This window comes from Solea senegalensis, linkage group LG2, assembly GCF_019176455.1.
Source record: "Solea senegalensis isolate Sse05_10M linkage group LG2, IFAPA_SoseM_1, whole genome shotgun sequence".
In the NCBI taxonomy this organism is placed as follows: Eukaryota; Metazoa; Chordata; class Actinopteri; order Pleuronectiformes; family Soleidae; genus Solea; species Solea senegalensis.
The window spans coordinates 7,802,724-7,826,111 of NC_058022.1; the positions used below are offsets into that span (position 1 = coordinate 7,802,724).

Consider the following 23,388-nt stretch of genomic DNA (forward strand, 5'->3'; position numbering starts at 1 on the left):
TTACTACAATAGCCCAGACAAACAAAGACAAATTATACTGTAACGGCTACAATATCATCTCAAGTATGGGAGGGTCTCACACTTTTGAAAGTAAGGGTTAAGTAGAGGAGTTTCACAGATAGAAGCCACTAATTCTTACATAGTGGACCATTTTACACCCTCATGAATATGCACAATAGTGACATTTCGCTGTCACTTGTATTGTTCTGTGGTTGAAAATCAACGATCAAACATTTCAGGTTTCTCTCCTGTTCATTCTTTAACCACAGTGATTGACTTAACAATGTTGGTCAAATGCAAATGAATGACTACAAATTAGTTCACCACAATGAAGTCTCCAACTGTAAAACATGTGGTAACGTTAATAACAAACGTGAACACATGGACAGCAGATTAGCACGAAGGCCCCTACCGTCGAAAAAGCGGTGGTTTCCTGTGCCACCGTGACGTCACACCCGCTTTGCAGATGCCCATCGTAGGGGAGCAATGGCGGCCTGCCGGGGATCCTCGTCCAAGTGGTTCTACACCCGGGAGCAGCTCGAAAGCACGCCGTCTCGTCGATGCGGGGTAGAACCAGACCGGGAGCTCTCCTACAGACAGCAGGCGGCGAATCTGATCCAAGACATGGGCCAGAGACTCAATGTGTATCCTTTGTAAACAAACTTGCTCCACGGTTAGACTGGAAGTTGACATGGCGCTAACAGTTGATGCGGGCCCGTAAATGTGAGCTCGCGTTAAACCATCCGCTGCGGGTTTCCACTGGTTTATTCCACCGCTGGTTGGGATACTGTTTAATGTCAATGTGGAACCTCTGTGTCGTAACTTGACGTTTTGCTTTGCGCAAGTACAGCACGTTAGCTGGCTAGCCGAAGATTCATGGTTGAAAGGCCATTAGCCTTTTGCAGCTGTTGCTAACCACGCTTCAGCTTATGTAAAGCAGCACCAACATTTTGAACCCAACTCGGCACAAGTCACCAAATAGTAACGCTCCCAATTAGGCCACATAAGGTAGCGTTTTCTTTTGGGTCATATTTCTATATTGCTTTGGCGCCAGTACAGTTAGCTCAAAGCTAAGACAGCTGCATTCCCATGACTCTGGTTCAGATGCTAACTTTGCTCTGACCGTCTATGCCCTGTGGCAGGGGCTCTTATATAGCCATGTGATTAGCGTCGTCGTGCAGGAAAATAGCAAATATTCACTGATTAAATCAAGCATTGACCATAGTTGTCCTTAACTCACCTTCTAGCTCCCAACTAACAATAAATACAGCCATTGTTTACATGCATAGGTTTTATATGCACCACTCTTTCACCAAATTCCATAGAAATGTAAGTATGCACATAACCTGCAACCTGGTATCAGTTCATGACTTCAGTGAAGTCATTCTTGTGGTAGTTGGGCTATGGATTGTAATAACGTGATGCTTTAATATGCAGATAATATCTCCAACCACATTATTCTTGGCTGCTAAAGTGGAAGAGCAACCCCGGAAACTCGAACATGTGATCAAAGTGGCACATGCTTGCTTAAATCCTCAAGAACCGCCTCTAGACACTAAAAGTAACGTAAGTTTGGGAACTCTGCATTTTGTATAGTGTAAAGCTGTCTCCTTTTTTCCTTCCCTATATCTATCTTTCCAGTTCTCAGTGGTCAAGGTTTGTGTGTGTACCGTATAACTGGCTGTGATACATCCTCTCGCTCTTTATAAAGAGCCTTATTTCTTTTGCTCATATGGCCTGCTGTTGGTGTGTAACAAACACCTCCACGTACATAAAAATCAACAATAAAACAAGCCTCTCTGCTTGGAGTTGTGTCCACTTGAAATCAGATGTTAGAGGGATAGATTAATAGACTCATTACAATTGTGTTGTAATGACTGTCTATCAAACTTCAGGCATACCTCCAGCAAGCTCAAGAGCTGGTGATACTTGAATCCATAGTGCTGCAGACCCTGGGTAAGTAGTGGTGACTGGAGTGGATGACGTGTGAGAGAGAGAGAGAGCTCTTTTGTTTTTCATGGTCATTATTATCTTTGGCTTTATTATTATCGATAAGAGAGTAGTGCTCTTGATAAGTCTTGATTTGTATCTATCACAGCCTGTTCAGATTTACCAGCTACTTTAATATGTATTTTATCGAAATATGTATTATGTTATGGTGACATGTCATTCTTTTGGTGTTAACATTAGTCACGGGCAGTGGCATGGATTTAATTTATTGATTACACTTAGTACTGAGAGATGTAATCCATGGTGAACGTGGCCACAGCCGAGTTGATTGCGCTGAATTTATAACATTAACAACATTTATAATTCGCTTGAGTTGTAGCACAAATGAATGAATTGACATCAAAGATGTTCCACTCTTCATATTTAATACACAGATCCCTACAGGAATCTGAGTTGACATTTTCAATTTCCAAATGAACGCCAGATGTCAAAATGACATGTCACCTCCCAACAGTGTTTGTGTTGATCTCACCTGTCATGTATTTTGTTCCAGGCTTTGAAATTACTATTGATCACCCACACACTGATGTGGTGAAATGTTCCCAGCTAGTGAGAGGTAGAGGCTTCCTTCTTTGCTCTTTGTGCCCTCTGGTCTTGTTTGTCCCACCTCAAATAAGGGTGGGGAGGGGGGGTGAAAACCTTGCTGACTTGGTTACATGACCACAAGCCTTGTTCTTTTTGATGACCCCTTTTTTTTTAACACATAATTGATAACAATCACCACTTATTAGGCAAAGTCTGAGACTGAATTTTGAATATTTCATTGAGTTTTGCCATTTCTGTTCCAAGGACAGACAGCAGGTACTTCATTCTTAACAAATATGTGAATGAATTACATTATTGCATTGAACTCCACTGCCCAGTTATTTGTCTTCATTTTTTGTGAATATTTGTGAATTTCAAAATGTTGAAACCGTTTGTGCCCGGTGTTGTTTCAGTCTTGGTCTTTGCTTAAAAAGTGCAATGAAAATGTATTTAAAAAAAAATGGTCCTAATGATAATAAAGAAATGCTCATTCTTTTTTTATCTCTCTCTGTCTGTTTTTCTCTTTGTCTCTCACAGCAAGCAAGGATCTGGCACAGACTTCCTATTTCATGGCTACCAACAGGTTGTTATCCTGCCCCTCCTTTGTTGCACTTTGACTGCACACCATAGCTTCCTGTAATGCAGGGTACCCTTTCGGTGTCCAACGGGCCCTACTTGCGCTGGCGGTTGTTGGGACGCTTGCCCCCACCCCCTAAGCTCCACTCCTTCATTTAAAGGAAGCCGGACAGGTGGCTTGGGTGGCTTGTAGTGTTACCGGCCCCAGTCGCAGTGCGGTGTATTGTACAAGGGACCATGTGTTGGCACAGATGGGTTGAATGCAAGATGTGAAGTGTAGTGGTGCGCTTGAAACCCACATGTTTGTTCGGTTGCGAAAAAGTGCATAAATCTAAAAGAGAAAGACACTTTGGTAGCCTGAATAGCAGCTAAAGATTTCACGATGTAAACATTTCTCATAGAGGTCCTTCCGGTAAGTACCACAAATTAATTTTATACATTTTTTCTTTTTTCAATTATTTGAAAATGTATAATCTCCAGATATTTTTAACTTTTGCAGGATACACACTTGTCTTCCTTCTTGCTCTAGAACACTCTTTTCTACATGTAGTAAATGTTTTAGATGTGTTGAGTAAAGCTTATATATGCCCCTTTAAGGACCTAAAAAAATGTGCTAAACAAAAGCCTATAAAAATGTATTTATTGACATACCATGTGTTTTAGTGGAAAAAGCGGTCCTTAAAGGGGTTGCTCAAAGCAGGCAGTATTTGCTCTAATGTATTTAACATAGCACTTTCACTTGAAGAGTGAAACCTGTTTGAAAACCTACGTATTGTTCTCAGTGTTAAAAACAGTCATGAAGAGCTGAACTGCAGACTCCAAACATTGCACAAGGTTGCATTCAGCTTCTACCAAATTGATTTAAAATGCTGCCCTGTGATTTTGATGCTCATACTATTGAAGCTTTGTATCACATGAAGCAGTTGAAAGTCTTTTATGACGCTGTGACAATGTTAAACTATAAAAAAAAACACAAGTTCTAATGTTAAATAACTGATCTTCTATTTATTTTGGGAGATTGTTTCCACCTTGATAATAAAGAAGCAAAGCCTTAGTACGTTTTAAAACGTTTAAGTAGCAGCTAGTCTATATTTTAGGACTCAATATTTTAATGGTAACCCCTGACCTGTTTTTCACAATGTCAGATGTGATAGGAATGTCCAGTTATGCTCTGTATGCCTTAGAGCTCACATGTGTATCCCTAACTTAGCTGAACTGATGAAGTTGCTGCAGTAAATTGTAGTTGCTGAGATTTGTATCCCTTTTTAACACAGTCCAAAGACAGAAACTCTCAGGGTTATAGGAGCAACCACATGTCATGGGTTAACCTTAAAATTAGGCAACTCTCACATGGGCGGCCTCAGGGCTCAGTCCATTTCACAGTGGGCAGACTACATCTAACTCACTTCCCTCATGATTAAACCAGCTTAGTTCCTTGAAACAAGTTGATGTCTTGCAATAAATTCCAGTTATTTTCCTTGTACACCAGGAATTATATCCTGCTACATTACATGAATGCAACTTGTATTGTTCTGCCTATAGTGATGTTACATTATAGGACCAAGTCTAATGTAACACGATCAAATGATGGCCTTTTGCAACCAGTGCCACCAGTAAATTAAACCTGTCTGCTCCCTCTTGTGTTTTTTTCTCTTTTCTCCACATATGGGACCAATTGTGACTTCACCTGGCCTCAACTATTTCACTTCCATTCATATACTCGCATAAATTACACACACTCATCACTCACACACTATGCAGTCTACACCTTACAACCTTCTGCCTCCAGCACAAGCCCACGGTCATCTCTTGTGTTTGCATCCATCTGGCATGCAAATGGTCCAACTGGGAGATCCCAGTTTCCACTGATGGGAAACACTGGTGGGAGTATGTGGACACATCGGTCACTCTTGAGCTGCTTGATGGTGAGATAGAATACATGTTTTACTTCCCTGATTTATTACAGCTCATAAATGTAACTTGCAGCAGCATCACCTCAAATTGGCATAGTAAATTTTCCTAATATTTGTGTCTTGCAAGTGTTAAGTTTGTGGCATTGTAGGTGTCCAATAACAATGTTCATGTCTTGAATTTCTAGAGTTGACCCATGAGTTTCTGCAGATTTTGGAGAAGACCCCCAGCCGGTTAAAGCGGATACGCAACTGGAGGGTACAACACATTTTTGTACATTTAATGCACTTTTTTAAACCAGCCTTGACAAAGTTCCTAAATGCAGTTCTGAAAATGGCTAAATCACATTGAAACAATCAAATCTCTCTCTGCCCTCCTAGGCAACACAAGCTGCCAAAAAGCCTAAGACTGACGGCAGCCAGCTGATGGACAACTCTTTCCCTGGGCCTTCCATTCTCCAAGACCAACATGATGCCACACTTCCTGGAGTCTCCTCCAACTCAAGTTTTTCTAAAACCGGCACCACCTTCACCATGTCCATGCCTGGCCAGTCCAGAGATGCAGCCCTGACTCTGGACACCATGGCTGGCATATACAATCCTGCTAGCCACAGTGAATGGCCCCTGGGCAAGCAGAGCCAAGCAGGGTACCTTTCCACCTGTATAAAACAGGAACCCCTCAACATCCCGCTAGACCACGCACTGTCTTTGCAGACCTCCACCTCCTCTTTGCTTCAAAATCCACCCACATTCAAGACTGAGAAAATGGTAGACTTCAACCCTATCAAACAGGAACCGAAGGGAGCTGGAATGAGTAAGCACCAACCACCACCTCAGTCTGCGTACCCCCCATCGGCTCAGCCTTCTCCTGCTCAGAGGCTGTCACTGGACAAATACAGAGAGAAACATGCTGTTGAAATGTCTGTCTCAGGGCAGAAACGCCGTCAGGAACAGCACGGAGGAGCATTGGACTGTGACGTGAGGGGAGAAATGTCTTCCTCTTCTACCTATGCACCATCCTCAGTCAGCCACGTAGACCATAGAAAACATTTGCAGCCCAACCAACTGTCCTTTGGTGGGGCTGGCACCACTACTGTGTCCCCAGTGAAAATTAAGGTCCCTTCTTCCTCAAGTTTAGTGCAAGACCGATGTCATCACAGTGACAAACGAGACAAAAGCATGCCTAAACTGCGTCTGGCTTTGCCCGGGGGCTCACAGCTGGACAAAGGCGGACCACTCGGCAAAGACGAGCTTAAGATGAAGATAAAAGTTTCATCATCTGAGTGTCACAGCTCATCGGATGAAAGCATGGCGGCGACCAACAACAGCAAGAGTAAAAGTTCAAGCTTGCTTGTCAGTAAAGAGAAACACAGAGGAGCGGAACACCACCTCCATCGCCACCACAAGCACACTCATCCTCACGCACACAGTGGCAATGGGCGAGGTGGCCCCGAGAGCCAAGGTGGAGGGGGAGGCCTTCTACGGGGCACCCCAGGATCGGTCAGTATGGAGGGTTCGATGCATGCTCATCCTGGATCCACCTCTTTGTCTTCATCCACATCGCGCAAGAGGCAATACCCGGAGGTCAGCCACAACCACCACCCTCCCTCATCCTCAACTACCTGCTCCAAAGTGAGCAAAACCTCCAAGGGTGGCACTGGTGCTGCAGGTATTTCGTCTCTTTCTTCCTCCTCGTTTCCCCCTTGCTCCTCTCCTGTTCTGCAGTGTATCTCATCTGGCTTGCAGCTCTTTGGCTAATCTCCCTCCCTCTGTCCTCCTCCTCCTCTTTATTCTTGTTTCTTCTCCTCCCCTCCTGTCACACCCAGGTGGGCTGCGGACCTCTCAGCAGTACCCTCCTAGTGAATCGCCACATGAAGTGGGTGAGCAGAGACACTGAGTCCACCACTCTGCGGCTATGGCCGGCACGCGGATATGGCTTCAAACTACACCCCACCTTCTTTTCAAGTGCCCTAGAAAAACAACTTAATCTAATGATGAAGCCTTTATTGCAAGGCAGAAAACATCTCTCCAAAAACAGCATTTATGAAAAAAAAAAATAATAATGCTTCCCGACTGACACATCTCTGAGCTGTGATGCTCGGTCCTGTTTTTCTGTTAGTGTGTTCAATTGCTGCTTGGTTCTCTTTCCTCCTCAAATGGGTCTAGGAATGTGCAATGTGTGAATGTGAGGGTTTCCATCAGGAGAACCCCATATGGGAAAACTAAAGTATTGCAAGTACTGTAAGTCATTTAAATGAATCCATTTTCTGCAGTTGTGTGGAAGGAAGCCAGTGGCCAACTGGAGATGATTTCAAGTTATGTTTGCTGGCATTCCATTTAGTACTATTGATGGATGCATATATTTTTTTTAGGTGTAAAATTCATCTCCTTAATTACTTTCTTGTCTTGATTTCTTTTCTAGTTAAGGACTGTGCGTATGATTTGCATGTTTCGATCTTCAAAGGGATTTAAAAGAGGAGAGCACTTACTGTTTACAGGAAGTGGGAGATAAATGTACATACGTTTTTTGTATGTTTAATGAAAAAACAAATCTATACCGTGACTACTCAGGTTTGGAGCTGCTTGTAAGTATAACAAGAATATTATGATACCTATAAAAGACTTATTTTGTTGATCTACTGTTTGGGCATCAGCGTGTGAATGATTCCAGCATTCCAGTAGTGTGTGTGTGTACTTATAGCCTTCCTGCAGAGGGTGCTGCACTGTGCTTTTCCATCACAGGAAATATCAGTTGCACTCGCCAACACGGGCACATTCAACACACTGCTACATCACATTTGAGTGATGCTATTTGTACCAAAAAATTATTTTTTTGGACCTTTTAATTAGACCGCAAGATGGATGCCAAAGGTTTTGCCTAAAAAAAAAAAAGTACAACAGTAGTTTGCCATTAAAGTTTACATAATCTTTTTATTTTGAAGTGCACCAGACTTAATTTCATGACGTGAAGCTGTAGCCCTTTAGATGTCATCCCACATGAGGGATACATGTATTATTCAGTCAGCCATTTACGACGATTGAGGAGGGGAAAAACAAACACTTGTTGATTATTTCCATTCCAGCAACAGCTATGAATACACTGACTATTTGGCCACATGCAAAAACACCAAAACTCAAGCACCTTTAAGTGTGGATGGTGCTTTTTTTTGCAGGCGTCTTCTATTTACAGCAATGTATCTGTCAGGACAGGTCTGAAAATCTGTTTTATACATTAAGCACTATATTAAGTGTCGACCCAGTTACCTCTATTTCCGACTCGGATACTCATTTATCTCAACATAACACAGAGGATAATGCAAGTATAGATCAACATACATACTAAGACTGAGGCTGGAGTGTTTGTGCCCTCATTAGGAATTGTACAGTTGGACTACATTTTTCTTTTTCCTTTCAGTGTTGCAAATAAAAGTTGCTGTCATCCTGACACAGTATACAATCTGGTTGTTGCTGTTATTTTGTTACACACACACATACACGATCAAAAACTATTTTGTGGATTTTATGAAGAGGTGTGTGAACATTAGCTTATAGTAAATACATATTGCTCGTTAACTTATCAAAGGAAAGCTAACGGGAAGTGGTGGTAAACAATATTTAATGAGAATCTAAACGTTTTGAACAGAAACGGGTTGCATTGTATTGATGTACAATTGGCACATTTCTTATTGCTGTATAAAAAACCCAAGGTCTATCAAAAAGCATGAGATCTATCTTACAATTCACAGATTTTATTAATATACTATGTGAAATAATAAAAAAAGTGCTGCTTGTGTTGTTACAATGAAGTAAAATAATGTACAAATGTTTTCCTCTGGAATATAGTGATCTATGGTGTAGGCACTTAAAGGGTCACCAAAGAATACTTTGTTTCTACAATCTATATTGAATCATTAAATGTCCCCATCAACTGAAAAATAATTTAGTGTCAGTACAAGTTAACAACAATGTCCCTTTTGGTGACCACAGCATTTCTTTGTCTGTGTTGTGCGAGCACTCGCTCCAGTCTTACTTATGGGGATGAACAAATGCTTAAGGAGCTGATCTGCAGATGGCCGTAGTCTCTGGTCGCTGGAGTTGAGAGAAGACAAGTGAACATGAGGGAATTTACTACAGGCAATAGGCATCGTTTTAAAGGTTAAGTGATCTCCAAAAATATACATATCCCTTCCATTAACCAACAATAGACCCGTTGTCTCACCTTGTGAAGCAGATTTGTACAAAATCTTTGGCGCTGTCCGAGAATCCGTCCGGTAAGAAGGGCATCGACCCCCTTTGAGCGCCAATGTAGAACAACGCAGCCATCTTGTCCATGTGTGCCAGTGGTGGTTTCCCTGTGGCCATCTCAAACACTGTACAACCTATACTCCATATATCTGACTTACTTCCATATCCTGTATCATTGATGACCTTGGAGATTGAGAGAAGAAGGTCGAAATGGTTTTAAAACTATAATTTAAACGTCTGAGGACAAGTTGAAGTTCAGTCAATCCCGAGAGACAAGAGGCACCCGAAAGAGCTCTATATCTACCTCTGGTGCCATCCAGTAAGGTGTGCCATGCACAGACTTCAGCAGGTCTCCACTGTTACTTGCTGTGTGGTTCAGGCAGCTGAGACGCCGCGCACACCCAAAGTCTATGAGCTTGATGACACCAGTGGGCATCAGCATGACATTGTTTCCCTTCAAGTCACGATGAATAACCCTGTTCACGTGAAGGTAGGCCACCCCTTCCAGGATCTGCTGTGTGTACAGAGCCAGGACTCGTTCTGGCAAAGGACCAAATCTGAGGAGCAGTAAAAAAAAAATATTTACAGAGGGCGTCAATGATTACTTCTTATTGAAAGGTCCTGCTCTGATGTAATAAAATAAATTACAACTAGGTTTTTGAAGGGTAGACAAGTGGTAAATCATATCAATTGAACCTAACCTGTGAAGGATGCTGGCGATGGATCCCCCAGGGATGTACTCCATGAGGATGGAAACCACATGCTGGTATAGAGAGGTTCCCAGGAAGCCCACAATGTTGATGTGTCTTAGCGTTTTCAGCAGCTCCACCTCCCCCTGCAGACGACCATACTCCCTCTTTGCAGCTTCATGGTCGGACGCGTCTAGACTGACCTGCTTCACAGCAACCAGCTGGCCCTGGCTGGTCAGACCACAGTACACCTGATAACAAATCAGCAGTATCAGCGAGTGTTGAGTAAACATCTGGCTGATTAGGCCATTTGTCTATGATTACTTCATAGTCCTGGACTAAATCACACAGATATGACCCTTAAAGTGTGTAAAGCACCACACACTCACTGTTCCATAGGCTCCCCTGCCGAGCACTTCACCCTTTGTCCATGTGATGGTGTCCTCTAAAGCCACTGCAGAGCCAGGCAGAGCTACACTATCTTTTGAGACAACCTGGAATCCAGAAATGTTTGTGAAAAAGTCATTTAGACTCAGATCTCTTTTATAGGTCTGCTATTTTATATACTTATCTTAGGTTAAATGTGCTTTGTATGCACACATACAAAGAACCACATGAAATACACAATAAAATGATCACATTATACAAAAAGTTTACCTCCGGAAATGTATTTTTTCTAGTTAGAGTGTTTTCCCTCCTGGACTCCTCCTTGCTGGGTTCCTGGTTTTCTGGACTGGAGCCGACAGACGCGTCCCTCTCTTCCAGTGAGATCAGCTCCTCAGCCAGACACTGCAGCAGGTCATCTGTGAGTGGACCATCTCCCACTTCATCGAGAAACTTCTGGTATATTGGTGACATGGTGGCGTGGCTGCTGCTGTTGCTAGCAAATGACCATGTGTTGGTCCTGAGCTGGGAGCTTTGAGGTAACACCGGCTCAGGAAGTGGTCTGCTTTGGTTTCCTGGGCTTGTAATAATGTCTTGCATATTGAGGGGCATATGCCGTGAAGCTGTTTGTGCAGTCAGTGTTTTGTCTTCAGATCCATATCGTGAAAGAGCCTCTGCTATGGTGGACAGATGATCGTCTACAGCCTTTTCTTCAGTGCTTTTGTGACAAATCTGCTCATTCTTAGAGAAAACTAACTCAGCCTCCGGCTTATGTGCATGATTTTTCTTTGACAAAGATGTGAGTTGAGTTTTGGCTCTGACAGATGCGAGTCTGGTTTTGCTTTTAGTCGAGACCACCATCATCTCTCCTGGGGTTCTCCTCAACTTACACTGCGGTTGTTTCAATGGTCTATGTTTGGTTTTGTAGGACCGAGATGGCGCAGACTGCACCTGTCTGTCCTTTGTTTTTTCACCGGAGCTGGAAACCCTGAGGTCCTCATAGATAGGACCGGCAAACATCTCATAAATGGCCGGCCCTCCATCCCCACTCTGTATCTGCTGAAACATGTCACTGTAGGTGAGGAAGTCCACAGCGGACTTGGACCTTTGTGTCCCTGCTACACAGAGTCTCTTCAGCTGCTGAGCGCTCTTCATGTCCCTCACGAGGAGTTGAGCTTTGCTGCTGTTTGACTTGTCTGAATTTGCTCTTTTGCTTTGTGGATGATCGCCTGTCTTTCGTAGCGAATAGGTGTCAGTGCTACGATGAGCACCCTTTCCAGACTTGGTTTTTATTTTGACTGTGGCCTCTCCTTTAACAATTAGTTCAGGGCTTTTCTTTGATAGAAAGGAGCACTTCAGATTGGTTTTAGACTTAGTCCGACTGACAATACTTTGTCCTTCATGTGCTTGAATGTTGAGGTTAGTGTGATCATTTGACCTTAGTTGACTCTGGTTCACACTGGTTGTCGTCTCCCTATTGTGACTGGGGTGTGAGGCCTTTAACATTCTCTTATCCTCATTTAGCAGTTGAAGATTTACCCTCGCAGTAAGGAGCTGAGTTCTCCCTGCAGCAGTGCTGGTATTCAACTCCGTCATTTCTGTCTGTTGTATTTCATCTATATTGGAGCCTTTCCTTTCCCCCTTAGATTCTGACAAAACAGGAATTTCATTGTTCACAGTGTCTCTTAGATGGCTTATAAAGTCACATTGTTTTGCATCGTTAGATTTTGTAAAAGAACTGCTGTTAACAGGCACTTTTGAATTATTTGTAGTGGCGGTTTTGCCTTCACAGTGAGAGGTTATCGTTCCTTCAGTGCAGAAGATATCCCCCGTGTGACTGAAGGGCTCTTTATCCAGGTTACGTGTTGATTTGTGGATCGGCGGGATGTGACTGATCCTTGACTGAACATTGAAATGCTGCCGTGTCTCCTCCACCATATCGGCCTGAGTGGAGCTCATGTCCTTTGAATGCTGCAACGGTCTGTCGTCGACAATCTCCCGCATCTCTCGCTCGTCGTCCTCCAGATCGATTGAGCTCTGGCTGCTGCTGGAGCCACTCTCCTCACTGCCACCCTTAGCAGTCGTCAGAGGGCCGCTTCTTTGGCTGCCACGGGACAGCCTCTCTCTCCTCAACCGGGACCTGGAGCAGAGGGGGCTGCAGCTGATGGGCTTCAGGGGAACGTGATGCGCTAGCACTGGGTGAGCTGCAATGTCTCGGGGCCTGCTGTTCAGTGGGGCCAACTGCTTGGGTGTTCGGGGAGGTAGGACCAGCATGGGCCCCTGTGAGATGAAGAAGGACATTGATTTAATGGATATAAATGGCGAGATAGAAAATGATTTCATAGTAAAACAAAGAGGTGAAACCTTTCTTTTACTTTAACTAACCTTTTGTTCATGATCATGAGAACCCAGTCCTGCAAAATGGAAGATTAATAAAGTATCATCAGCAAAATAACATACTTTGATTTGTTAAATGTGTCCTACATTCATAGGTAGAACAAAACACTGTCACATTTAATTGACATTCAGGGGTTCATGTATATACGTACGGCTCTGGATATGTGCCCTGGCCTGCATCATGGTGTGGGAACACAGCAGTGGTTCCATGATGCTGGGGGCTGACTGGCTCAGCTGACTGGACTCAGCCACAGACAGCAGGCAGGTGGAAGAAGGCGATGCAACAACCACACTTCTTGTCCTCGGCCTGTGTGGAATCAGTATCAGAGATCTTGTACATGTCACAGTTGTATTGAGTTTTTGTAAGCGCTCAACATTTGTATTAAAGCTGGCAATAAATAAAGCTGCAGCACGTACCTGCGTATAGGAGGTATGGGGATACAGGGAGTCCTGGTGTTGAGCAGACCACATGAAGAGACAGGATCCACACGGCCCCAGCCTCTGCTGCTGCTGCTGCTGTTCAGGCTCGGCAGAGACAACTCTGCTCTGCTGAAGAGAAGAGAGCAAAACGCAATCTAATCATTGAGATACTAATAATGAATAAACTAATAGAGACTTTTTTTTCCCTTGTGCTGAACTGAACTTTGAGGAAAACACTTTCATTTTCCTTTCATCTGACCTTACCTCTCGACATTGTGACTATGAAATTAGAAACCAGCCGAAAGTCCTTTATTCGTCTGGAAGAACTTGAACTTGTTTCTGTGGTGAGTCGGACAATGGACTGATTCACCAGACACCCCCTGCCCTCCTCCTCCTCCTGTCTCTCTCTGCTTCTAACCTGTTTGGGTAGAACAGGTTGTCCTGTGGACACAGCGACAGGTGCCTGCGTGCAGCTCTGCGCGTGTAACCGGAGAGGACACTGTTCTTCTGTTGCTCTTGACGAGCTCAAGGAGACTGTGTGTGTGTGTGTGTGTGTGTTGGGCACGATGGAGTGTTAACTGTATACATATGCCTGTGTTTGTGTTTACGTATGAACAGATGTTGACGTGTAAGCAGATCCTGTGCACTCGCTGTCATCAGCAAAGACATGAGTGGTTCTTCACAGCTTATATACATTTAAAAAGAGTACAGAGATTGCATCTGGCCCACCTGCTCTCCCTCTTTGAGTCGTGGTAGGCTTGCCTGATGTCTCTCAGTGTTTCCATGGCGTTTTGGAAACAGAGCGGGATTCCCTTATCTGCAAACACAGGGACCACACAGTTACACCCAACAGGCCTGAGTCCATTGTATGTCAGTGTCGGCAGTTTACATACTAATGTGAAACTCTGTTATGTATACTAGAAGTGGGGAGGTCAGCATTCCCAGTGGGGCTCCAAACATTTTCAGGCAAGTGTTGTTGATAATACAAAAAAAGGACACTGTGTTTGAACAGTTATTATTGATATATATACACATTACAGTTATGAGACATGTAAACATTAACGTTTTGCCATATTTAGCTTCAAAAATGTTTGTTTTTCCACATGTACACCAATATTTGTTAACTTATTCATAATATTAAATTGTTTACACCTAAATGTTGAATATTAAATCTAAATATTTGATTTAAATCTAAATGCCAAATGTTATTTTTGTTATTTTCAGCTTGAGCCACCTCATATGAAATGATGTCAAATATCAAGCATCAGTTTGCTGTTATCCAGGCATCATTTGTGAGGATTCTCACAGTCTCACATTTAAAACAAACAAACAAACATGATATTATAGCATATTTTTGCTCGGAGTGGGGCCACTTTCATAGTTTCTGCCAAAGAAGAATATTACTATTCATGTAGCAGCTGTTTCAGCAGGGTTTCAGACATGTGCGTTATTTCTAGATTTCAAAGCCACTTCCTGACACTACAATGAACCTTGATGACAGCACACCTGACAGGAAAACTCTAGTCTTTTAAATATAGAAGAAAATGATGCCATTACCTGTTTGCGGTCTCCCCTGCTCCCATTCTGAATAATGTAATCCCTGTCCCTGTTTTGTGACTGACCGCTTGTTCATAAGTCTGTGTGTGTCTCTGTATTCTTCTCTACATGTCCGTGTCTCCTTGTTGGACACGTTGTCTTATCCTCTCTAAGTCTTGTCCATGCTGCTGTGGTTGAGGTAAGAGTCACAGGCAAGCTCAGCTGAGAGGTCGTATTGTATGTGAGACCCCTCCCATCCTGTCACGCCTCCCTCACTGCTCTCCCTGTAAGAGGGGAAATCGAGCTTACAGCATACTTGGCACGATGCTGACCTTTTTTCGTTAAAATTAAACTTTTACCTTTTTAATTAGTTAGATGGCCTCCAAGATGCTTATTTATTATCATGTTGTGTTTTCTCCTTAGGACAAATTGTCTTCCTCTCATAAGCCCACAAAGACAAAAACATCTCATATTCATATACACATAAGTACATTAAAACTACTTTAATCTCCAGAGGCCGGTGAGAGAGTTCTTACCATGGCTGAGGTCTTTGTGATGCTCAGACAGAGGAGGACACCCTGCAGACTCCAGCGCTTCCTGGAAGAAACAAAGGTAGGTCATTTGTTAATTCCATGTGTCCCAGTTAGATATTTTACATAGATTTTAATAGTTTTTCGTTCAGTGAATCCTTGGAATAAAGTGATTTCTTTGTTCCAATGAACCACACACTGCTTCCATCCTGCTGACCAGCTGCCCCGCTAATTTACTCCTTCTGTCAGAACAGCTTCAGTAAGTGAGCATGGCATCTAAGTGGTAGCTACACATCTCACCCCTCCTCCACACACACACACACACACACACACAAACAGCCAATTACTGCTGCCACATATTTGTTTTCTGGTGACCACTCATAGTCTGTGGTCACTTGACATGAATACAACTACTTGTCAGACTGTGGAGCATTCATGTGTGTGTGTGTTCCTTACAAGAATAAATAATTCCAATTAATTGTTCAGTTTTATAATTGCACTATCCATAAATATGTTTGTATGAGTGCATGATCACTTTTTTGCAGCTTTAGAACAAAAGTGGGTAACACTTTATATTAAGGTACACACATTCACCATTAACTAGGTGCTTACTAATTAATAATTACTAATAAAGACCTAGTATGCTACTACTTAGTTAATGTGAATATGTGTACTTTAATATAAAGTGTTACCCAAACGTTTATATTATAAGAATATAAGGATGATAAACATAAACCTGATACAGAGAGTGTGATAGAGGAAGAATAGAGAGAGTTGTGAAAGATTGTTTGCATCATTTCTGGTACACAAATGGTTGCAGACTCACCATTACATGTCACTAAATTATTATTGTGATTGTAGAATGTGAAATTATAAACTGAATACTCTCCCCTTTGCTTAGAAGAGGAATAACAGATTAACATATGCTGCTGTTCATCACTTACCCCGGTGTCACTGTGCAGTGGGAATCGCTGATGATGGGTGTGTGTGTGTGCAGGGGAACCAGCTGTCGACCTGTCAGGATGAAGGCTCTCAATGTCCAGCTCTATGTCAGAATCGTCAAAGTCTGAGGCCAAATCCTGGCACGAGTTCACAGGTGACACGGAGTCAGCATCTGAACAGGAATGGAAATACACGTACTATTGTAAAACTTTTTTTCCTTTTTTCCCCTCCTGATCAAGGAGAAATCAAAACAGTTTGTCCCTATTGAAGCAGCTATGAACTTAACAGAAAAAAAAACCCACAAAAAAAGTCTCAAAACAACAACCAGAAGCCTTTCTTCCATCATCGTCACCTAATTAAAGCCTTGAGATTTTTAGAGGTTTTACTGTGAAAAAACAGGATTGTGAATGAACTTGGAATGCTACTTGTGTGTAGGTTAGAGAGAAAGAGAGAGTGTGTGTGTAGGTGTGTGAACATGTCTGCTTGTAATTTGCACATTTTCCTTTACACATCAAACTCTGTAATAAAACAGTGTTATGTTCACTTTGTTTTATTTGATTTATTTGATATTACATGTTGCTTGTGAATGGCACTAGTACATATCCATGTTAGTCTTAAAAATGTTTTGTTATGGTATAATTCTAATCTGATTATAACGATTATATATATATTTTGCCAATGGTGTAGAATAAACACAAGGAATGACATTTTACAGTATCTCTATATGAAACGATAACACATATTCACATAAATACACATTAACTATGTGTATTTATTCAAACACAAACCTCCAAAAAAATATACAAATGGAAACGTGGACATTTTAGGAAAGTGGGGGCATTTTTGGCTGGTCCTCACAACTTTCAAGGGCTCTTTCTGGGGTTTAGACCAGAATTAGGTTTATGTCGAGGTTAACCCTCAGACCTCTTAATTCAAAATGGACAAAAATGTGTGTGTGTACCTGTGTGACTTAGGTCTTCAAACATCAAATGAATGATCTCCTCCTTCATGGGACTGTTGATGCTTGCAGCATAGTGGAGTGCAGAGCAGCCACTGTGGTCTCGCATCTGCAGATCGCTGTTGAAGAAGTTTAAAGACAGATGTTGTAGTTTTATTAGGTTATATTGCACACTGTACATAATATATATACTAGATTCCCGTTATGCTGTGTCATAAAAACAATCAGCAGTAAGCAGAAGCTGGAGGCACGACTGAAGTAAAGTTTGCTTGTTTGCATGTTTGCTTACGCAGAGAGTCCTAGCAGTGCCTTGACCACCTCAACAGGTCTGTGAGCCCAGGGCAATGATGTCACCATGCTCTGAAACAGGTCAATGTCCCGGACAGCGAGCATCACAGCTGTTACACCATCACTGTTTGAAACGTTCACATCCAAACCCTCTTCCTGGGCCTGAAACACGTGGACAGACACAAAATATAGCCATTTATTTCTAAAAGTTGTATGAACCTGCAAAAAAAAGGTTTAATAGTGTTCAGAAAGAAATAATTGCTCTTGAAGTCAGGAAATAGTTACAGTGATTTGGTTTTCAAAGTTAAAATCTAAGAAAACTCAGACAAAATAGTTAAATAGACCAAATACAATGCAGTATACTAAATGCAGGTATGCATAATGGTTTAAATTTGAAATCTAATTTACCTTTAGAGAGAAAAAAAAACTATCGGTTGTCAATATGAAGACAGATTAATTCAAATTGTGCTGGATAATTAGACTCAAAGCATGTTGTATCAGGTTTTCAGTTACACAAAGTCACTCAAGGACACACAATAGGATTAGTGCTGGTATGACTGTATGATACAGGAATGCATGTCCAGTTTATTGTCTACCTGTGCAATCAAGTCTGTTACATCACTGTCTTGTTTTTGAGTTGTGTTAATATTAATGTTTTGTATTAAACAAAAACAAATACACACAGTATTTGTTTCTGCCACGTGTACAGACAACAAGTTCCTCCATTAATGCATTCATGAGCTGCTGAGCTATTCATAAACATACAGAATATACCCTGTAGTATATTTCTAAGAGGAAAACTGCTCATCTGGGAAAACCCCCAAACACAGGAGTGGGAGTGGGTGTGTGCACGTGTGGGAGCTCTACCAGCAGGTGCTGTAAGGTGTGCATGTCTCCCTGCCAGCAGGCCTGCAGCAGCTGGGCCTGAGGAGGCAGGTGAGGCCTCGACATCCACCCGAGCATCTTTCCCTGGAGCTCAGGCCGGCTTACGTGCAACGCCGTCTCCTGGCTGCAGTCGCACAGAGTCACATCGGCCCCGGAGCTCAGCAGCTGCTGCACCACCTTTTAAAAACACCACAGAGAAAATGGAAAAGACTGAGTCAAAGACAGCTTTGAGCAATACGCATATGAGCATTGTTGTGTGTCTGTGCTACATGACTGAGTGCACCAGTTGTTTAACCCTTGGTGCTCATGTGGCATGGATCTGTGCCGCAGGTGCACCCATGGTAATTTGCAGAGGGAATATTACGCAACTCCTTACATGGACATCCTGGGTGTGTGTTTGTGTTTATTAGGTCACATATTCAGGCTTTAAAAAATGTGTTGTTTTTTTGGTCTGCTGTTGAGCCAAAGTTATGATTCATTTTATAGCACATATTTTTAATAGTGATATAAAGTAGCAATAGTTGTGCAGAAGTCATAAAATAGACCGTTTTTCTTTTCTTTTTGTTCACAAAAACGAGCCAAGTGAACTTTGAACTGTGACCAATACCACAAATTCAATCATCCGATTTTAAACATTTTGTGTACTTTTTGCTCAGGTGTGTTAATATAGTTGGTAAAAATTAATTCTTTTTTTATCAGATTGCCTATAGGTTGTGCTGAAAAAAAATATAAGACACATATATTGGACATTCTTATACCCTCTGTATATACTGTATGTTTAAACATAGTAACAGTAATAATAGTTCCAAGCGTTAATAAAAAGTATGGAATGAGATACCTCTCCACAACAGTTAGGCCTCTTTATTGACTGTTTTTTAAATGTCTTTTATGTGTTTAACATCTTTGATGGTTCATTATCTTATATTCCTGTACAGCACTACTGTGTTTGTTTGTTTTTATAAATAAAATAAAGTTCTGCTTCAGCGGCTGATGACGTCACATCATGAGGAGTGTCCTCTCCGTCATTCTTGTTTTGAACACTGCTCCCCCAAGAGGACGCACCGACGCCCACTTACTCTGGGTCACATGGACCTCAGGTGTACATCAACACCTCTCTTAGTGAGACAATGGAAAAATACAAATCACGTGCGCCCCACCACCCTTCCACCCAAAGTGCTCAACCCTCACCTGTTTGGTGCAAACAATGAATGTACTGATACTGGATATGCTTCGTAATATAACAGCAAAAGCTTAACCGGGATTACACACCATTGTCTCGTCCACATGAACACACACATTACCTCAGTCATGCCTTTACGACAAGCAGCAATAAGGGGAGGACATCCACGCTCCTCCTCATCCTCGGTGTCCAAGACCTCAAGATCCTCCTGGTCGTCCACCTCTCGTCCAAGACTCCCCATCAAGTCCTCCTCGACTATCTCCTGCTTCTCGTTCTTCTGCATCCCATCACCAGCCCGCCGTCTCTTCTCCGCCCTCTCACTTCTCTTCATTCTCCACATGCTTTTGCCTTCAAAAGTGTGTGTGTGAGGCCTGAACACACGCCCGGCTTCCTTGTTATTATGGGAAACGTTAGATGTGAGGAGTGGAAAAAGATGTGAAGACCGCACTGACGAGTCATTCAGCTCTGTGTCGACAGTCAACCGTGTGCCCGCGTGATCACCGCTGTGATGTTTTTGTTGTGATGTAATTCTCCGATGATCCGGCGGTCCCTGCAGAGTCCACACAGAGGATTCAACAAAGGATTCACCGCCTCACATCATACAAACACATTGTTCTTTCTTAAAGACTGTTTACATGGGAGGGAGCACGTGTACTCTGATGTCTGAGCATGTGATTATTTTCCTTGAAATGGTGTAAAAATGTCACTTTTGGGTTTCCCCAGATTTTTTGTTTGCAAACCAATGTTCAATTTCTTCACATAGAAGAGTAAAAAAACTAAAAAATATTAAAATTCATCAGGTATTTATAAGTAATTATTGATTTTAACATAGTTATTCAGTTCATTGCTGTTGCCCTCTGTGTGTGCAATGGAGGTTAACTTCCTCTGGTTTAATGTTTGACGGCACCAACGCAGCAACACTCAAGATGGCTGAGGTGTCTAAAATATCAACACATACTGTGTGATCGACAGTACAAATACATAATAAAAGTGCATTTTTAGAAGACTTAGTTGACCATTCAGGACATAGGTGTTAAGTCTACACCCCAGTGGTTATTTTCACAGCCCAACAATCACAGATCACAGTAAAAACTCTGAAATGAACTAATATTTGCTTACAGTTTCATTCCTGTCTCTTCCTCTTCTTCACATTCATCCATCCATGCGTCTCTCTTGACCTTCTGAGGACATTTGACCAGAAAACCTTTGGTCCTTTTCCACTCCAGTGTCTCCTGTCCCTTTTTTTCCCCTGCACGCCTCCTGCTGTACGTTTACACTCGGTTGCCGTGGAGATGGTCAGCCAGACAGACAGGCAGGCAGGGGTTTTAAATGGCTGTCTGACATGTTAAGACAAAGTGAGAGCTGTATTGTAATTCCTGCCAACCGTTGAAGAATAAGCAGCTTTTTCATACTTTCACCAGCTCAGAGGGAGGTTTTCATCACATGGCTATTTCAGGCAGGTGGATTTATGTTTGCACACAACTGGATTTCTTTTTCTTTTTTTAGCAATGCTATAAAGCTATTTATTCAAGTTTGATGTTTATTCAAGACATGCTTGAGCATTACATACACATGTTTCTGCGTGTGAGTAGATTTTGCTGTGATCTGACTCACATACTTCCTTAATCCCTTTCAGACAGAGATAATGAAATCTTCTTTATTTCCATCTTTGTCTTTAATGTTTGCCCCAATCTCTGTGGGTGTTTCGCTCTTCATATTTTCATTAAAGTTGTGCTGAGACGACTACTAAATAAGGAGAATGTGTTTGGTGTTTGAAGGCGATCAGTGTTATTCCACCTGGTGTTTGGAGTACGCTATCATTTTTTTGGCCCGTTGAATCATTTTTTTGTAACACAGAGCAATCAGTCTTTGACTGTTTTGTTGCCGTGTCGAAATCAATCTTTTCACCTTGTTTTTTTAACTTTACCATCAACTGACTCTCAATATCTGGAGGTGGAAAATTGCTTTTTTCCCTCAACTCCTGACAGTTTTCCATTCATCCATTGTATTGTCTGAGTAGTCTGTGAGTTTCCCTGATGTAGCAGAGTGACACAAAGTTACACACACTGCCAGCGAAAAGCATAAAACAGCAAAAGTTCAGCTGCCACAACAGTCTCCAACCCACGTCCACAAGTCATAGACCATTTAATACAAATAAATGTGGCTTTTTTCCCACATGGGTTTAAAACTACAGCCAAAGAAAGACACAAGAAACTTGTGAAATGTTTCTATCTTGAATAAAAAATACTACTGCTTTATCCTCCACATGAGGGTCAGTTGAGTGTCCAGTTAACCTAAGATAACATGTTTCTGAACTGTGGGAGGAACCCCAATGCAAACTCCACACAGAAAAGCCCTCAGTCAAACACCAGGATTCTAACCACTGAACTGCCGTATAATACATATAATACATAGGCAACGCATGATCACATTTAGATGCTTTGCTGCAGTGAAATATAGTTAAAGTTATTTTGGTAAAACTGTGACTCTGTTTTTTTCCTAGTAAATTCAAAATAATCTAGATTATAACCAACATATGACATCACTCCATTTCCTCTCCAAGGGTTAGGAAACAGAAGCTGCCACATTAGTTAAAAGTATTAAACTTGACATATAGAGGCTGGATGAAACTGTGTGGTATATGTAAAAACACATCTCTACTTCATTCTGAGTAACTGGACTCATTTGAAAGAACTCGCAGTGTAAAGCTCTTCACCACCACTAGATGTCAGTGTCGTACAACTATGATTCCTCAAATCATAGTTGTGTTGGGTCCTCTGTCGACCGCGTCCTTCCAAGGACCCAGCCCCACACTGTACATCCAGCACCTGTCTCCATCTCCACACGCACACCACATCCAGTGTCAATATTGCGTTGACCCTACACACAGGAAATTAAGTTTCTCTTCACGCTGTCATCTTTCATACCATGATAATAAAAAATACAACAAAGAATGTGAAGTTTGGTGTGCATCCAATTTAAACCCAGCTTAATTTAAAAGGGGAAAAAAAAGACACCTCAGTCTCCTTCATTCAAATCACCCTCACACACTTCCTGCACTATAATCTCTCCGTGGGTCTGTCCCGCGTCCACGGCGCTCACCCACAGGCGTGTCTTCGCAGTGATAAACACAGTGGACCATTTCCTCCCACCGGTCCCAGGCCGGCGCCTCCCGTTGCGCACAGCACAGCGCGGCGCAGCGCAGTTGCCAACACTTCGCCAAGCGCACTTAGGGATTTTTTTTTTCACCAAGCCACAGATCATCTGCTTGGATAAGCAGCTCCAGTCTCATGGATGACAGTGTTTCAGTGCAGTTGAGGTACAGCAGGAGGAAGAGGGACGAGTCTGGTTCTCGCCAGCCCTGCGCAGTTTTACGCAAGGTGTGAAGCAGCTGCAGATGAGCTGACAGTGACTAACATCCGGACAGCTGCATTACGTGGATTTCTTCAGCAGCTGTCACTCATGGTGTTCTTACCTTTTCCACTTTGAGCCGCAGTAAGTTTCTCTCCAGCTTCGCGTTCCTCCCCAAACTTCGGTCAGCGGATCATTTTTGACAGGATGGGATCTCAGCCCGGTGCATCTCTCTACAAACAGACGCTTCTGTGGTTCATTGTAGGTGAGTCCTGGTTACACACTCTCAAGTGTTTTCTGTGACAAAGAGAGATCAACCCCTGCAAAGTCAGTTCAAACTAATTAGGAACAAAAACAACAAAAACCATTACTGCAGGAAATCAGATGATTAAAATGATATACATACATTTTGTCCTCTCTTAGTTTATCATTATAATTTTAGTTTCCTATTATTTGTCAGTGAATGTATCAGTTTTTTCACACACATTTGAAAAGTGATGTGTTTTCAGGGTGGAAGTGTTTACAACCAGGGAAGCTGAGAGAGAGAGAGAAAAGCTACTGT

General features: G+C 42.3%; 3 protein-coding genes across 6 annotated transcripts in view; 2 read left to right on the forward strand and 1 right to left on the reverse strand.

The window, feature by feature from the left end:
* Positions 1 to 453: 453 nt before the first annotated feature.
* Positions 454 to 8,478, forward strand: ccnt2a (cyclin T2a). Of its 3 annotated transcripts, XM_044017180.1 has the most exons (10): positions 454 to 644; positions 1,248 to 1,329; positions 1,438 to 1,566; positions 1,896 to 1,956; positions 2,504 to 2,566; positions 3,073 to 3,118; positions 4,873 to 5,036; positions 5,210 to 5,280; positions 5,403 to 6,690; positions 6,848 to 8,478. In XM_044017180.1, exons 1-10 carry the CDS (start codon positions 487 to 489, stop codon positions 6,916 to 6,918), a joined length of 2,133 nt encoding a protein of 710 aa, XP_043873115.1. In that variant the 5' UTR covers positions 454 to 486; the 3' UTR covers positions 6,919 to 8,478. The 3 variants fall into 3 exon arrangements, 2 of the variants coding, with proteins under 2 accessions (XP_043873115.1, XP_043873112.1); XM_044017177.1 differs by having other exon boundaries at positions 5,403 to 6,906; XR_006358638.1 differs by lacking the exons at positions 5,210 to 5,280; positions 5,403 to 6,690; positions 6,848 to 8,478 and having other exon boundaries at positions 3,073 to 3,523.
* Positions 7,933 to 23,000, reverse strand: map3k19 (mitogen-activated protein kinase kinase kinase 19). Its single transcript, XM_044017168.1, has 17 exons — positions 22,951 to 23,000; positions 19,597 to 20,025; positions 18,278 to 18,472; positions 17,412 to 17,572; positions 17,126 to 17,241; positions 16,167 to 16,336; positions 15,229 to 15,289; positions 13,886 to 13,973; positions 13,154 to 13,285; positions 12,889 to 13,043; positions 12,725 to 12,753; positions 10,613 to 12,619; positions 10,345 to 10,449; positions 9,968 to 10,206; positions 9,571 to 9,823; positions 9,241 to 9,449; positions 7,933 to 9,110 (listed from the first exon to the last, which is right to left on the reverse strand). The coding sequence occupies exons 2-17, from the start codon at positions 19,813 to 19,815 to the stop codon at positions 8,978 to 8,980; spliced, it is 4,272 nt and encodes a 1,423-aa protein (XP_043873103.1). The 5' UTR covers positions 19,816 to 20,025; positions 22,951 to 23,000; the 3' UTR covers positions 7,933 to 8,977.
* ramp1 (receptor activity modifying protein 1) overlaps positions 22,631 to 23,388 on the forward strand; it is a 46,383-nt gene continuing 45,625 nt past the window's right edge. For both annotated transcript variants that reach the window (XM_044017199.1, XM_044017205.1), the window contains exon 1: positions 22,631 to 23,091. In XM_044017199.1, coding sequence (XP_043873134.1) covers positions 23,034 to 23,091 — 58 coding nt within the window. In that variant the 5' untranslated portion in view covers positions 22,631 to 23,033. The remainder of the gene's footprint in view (positions 23,092 to 23,388) is intronic.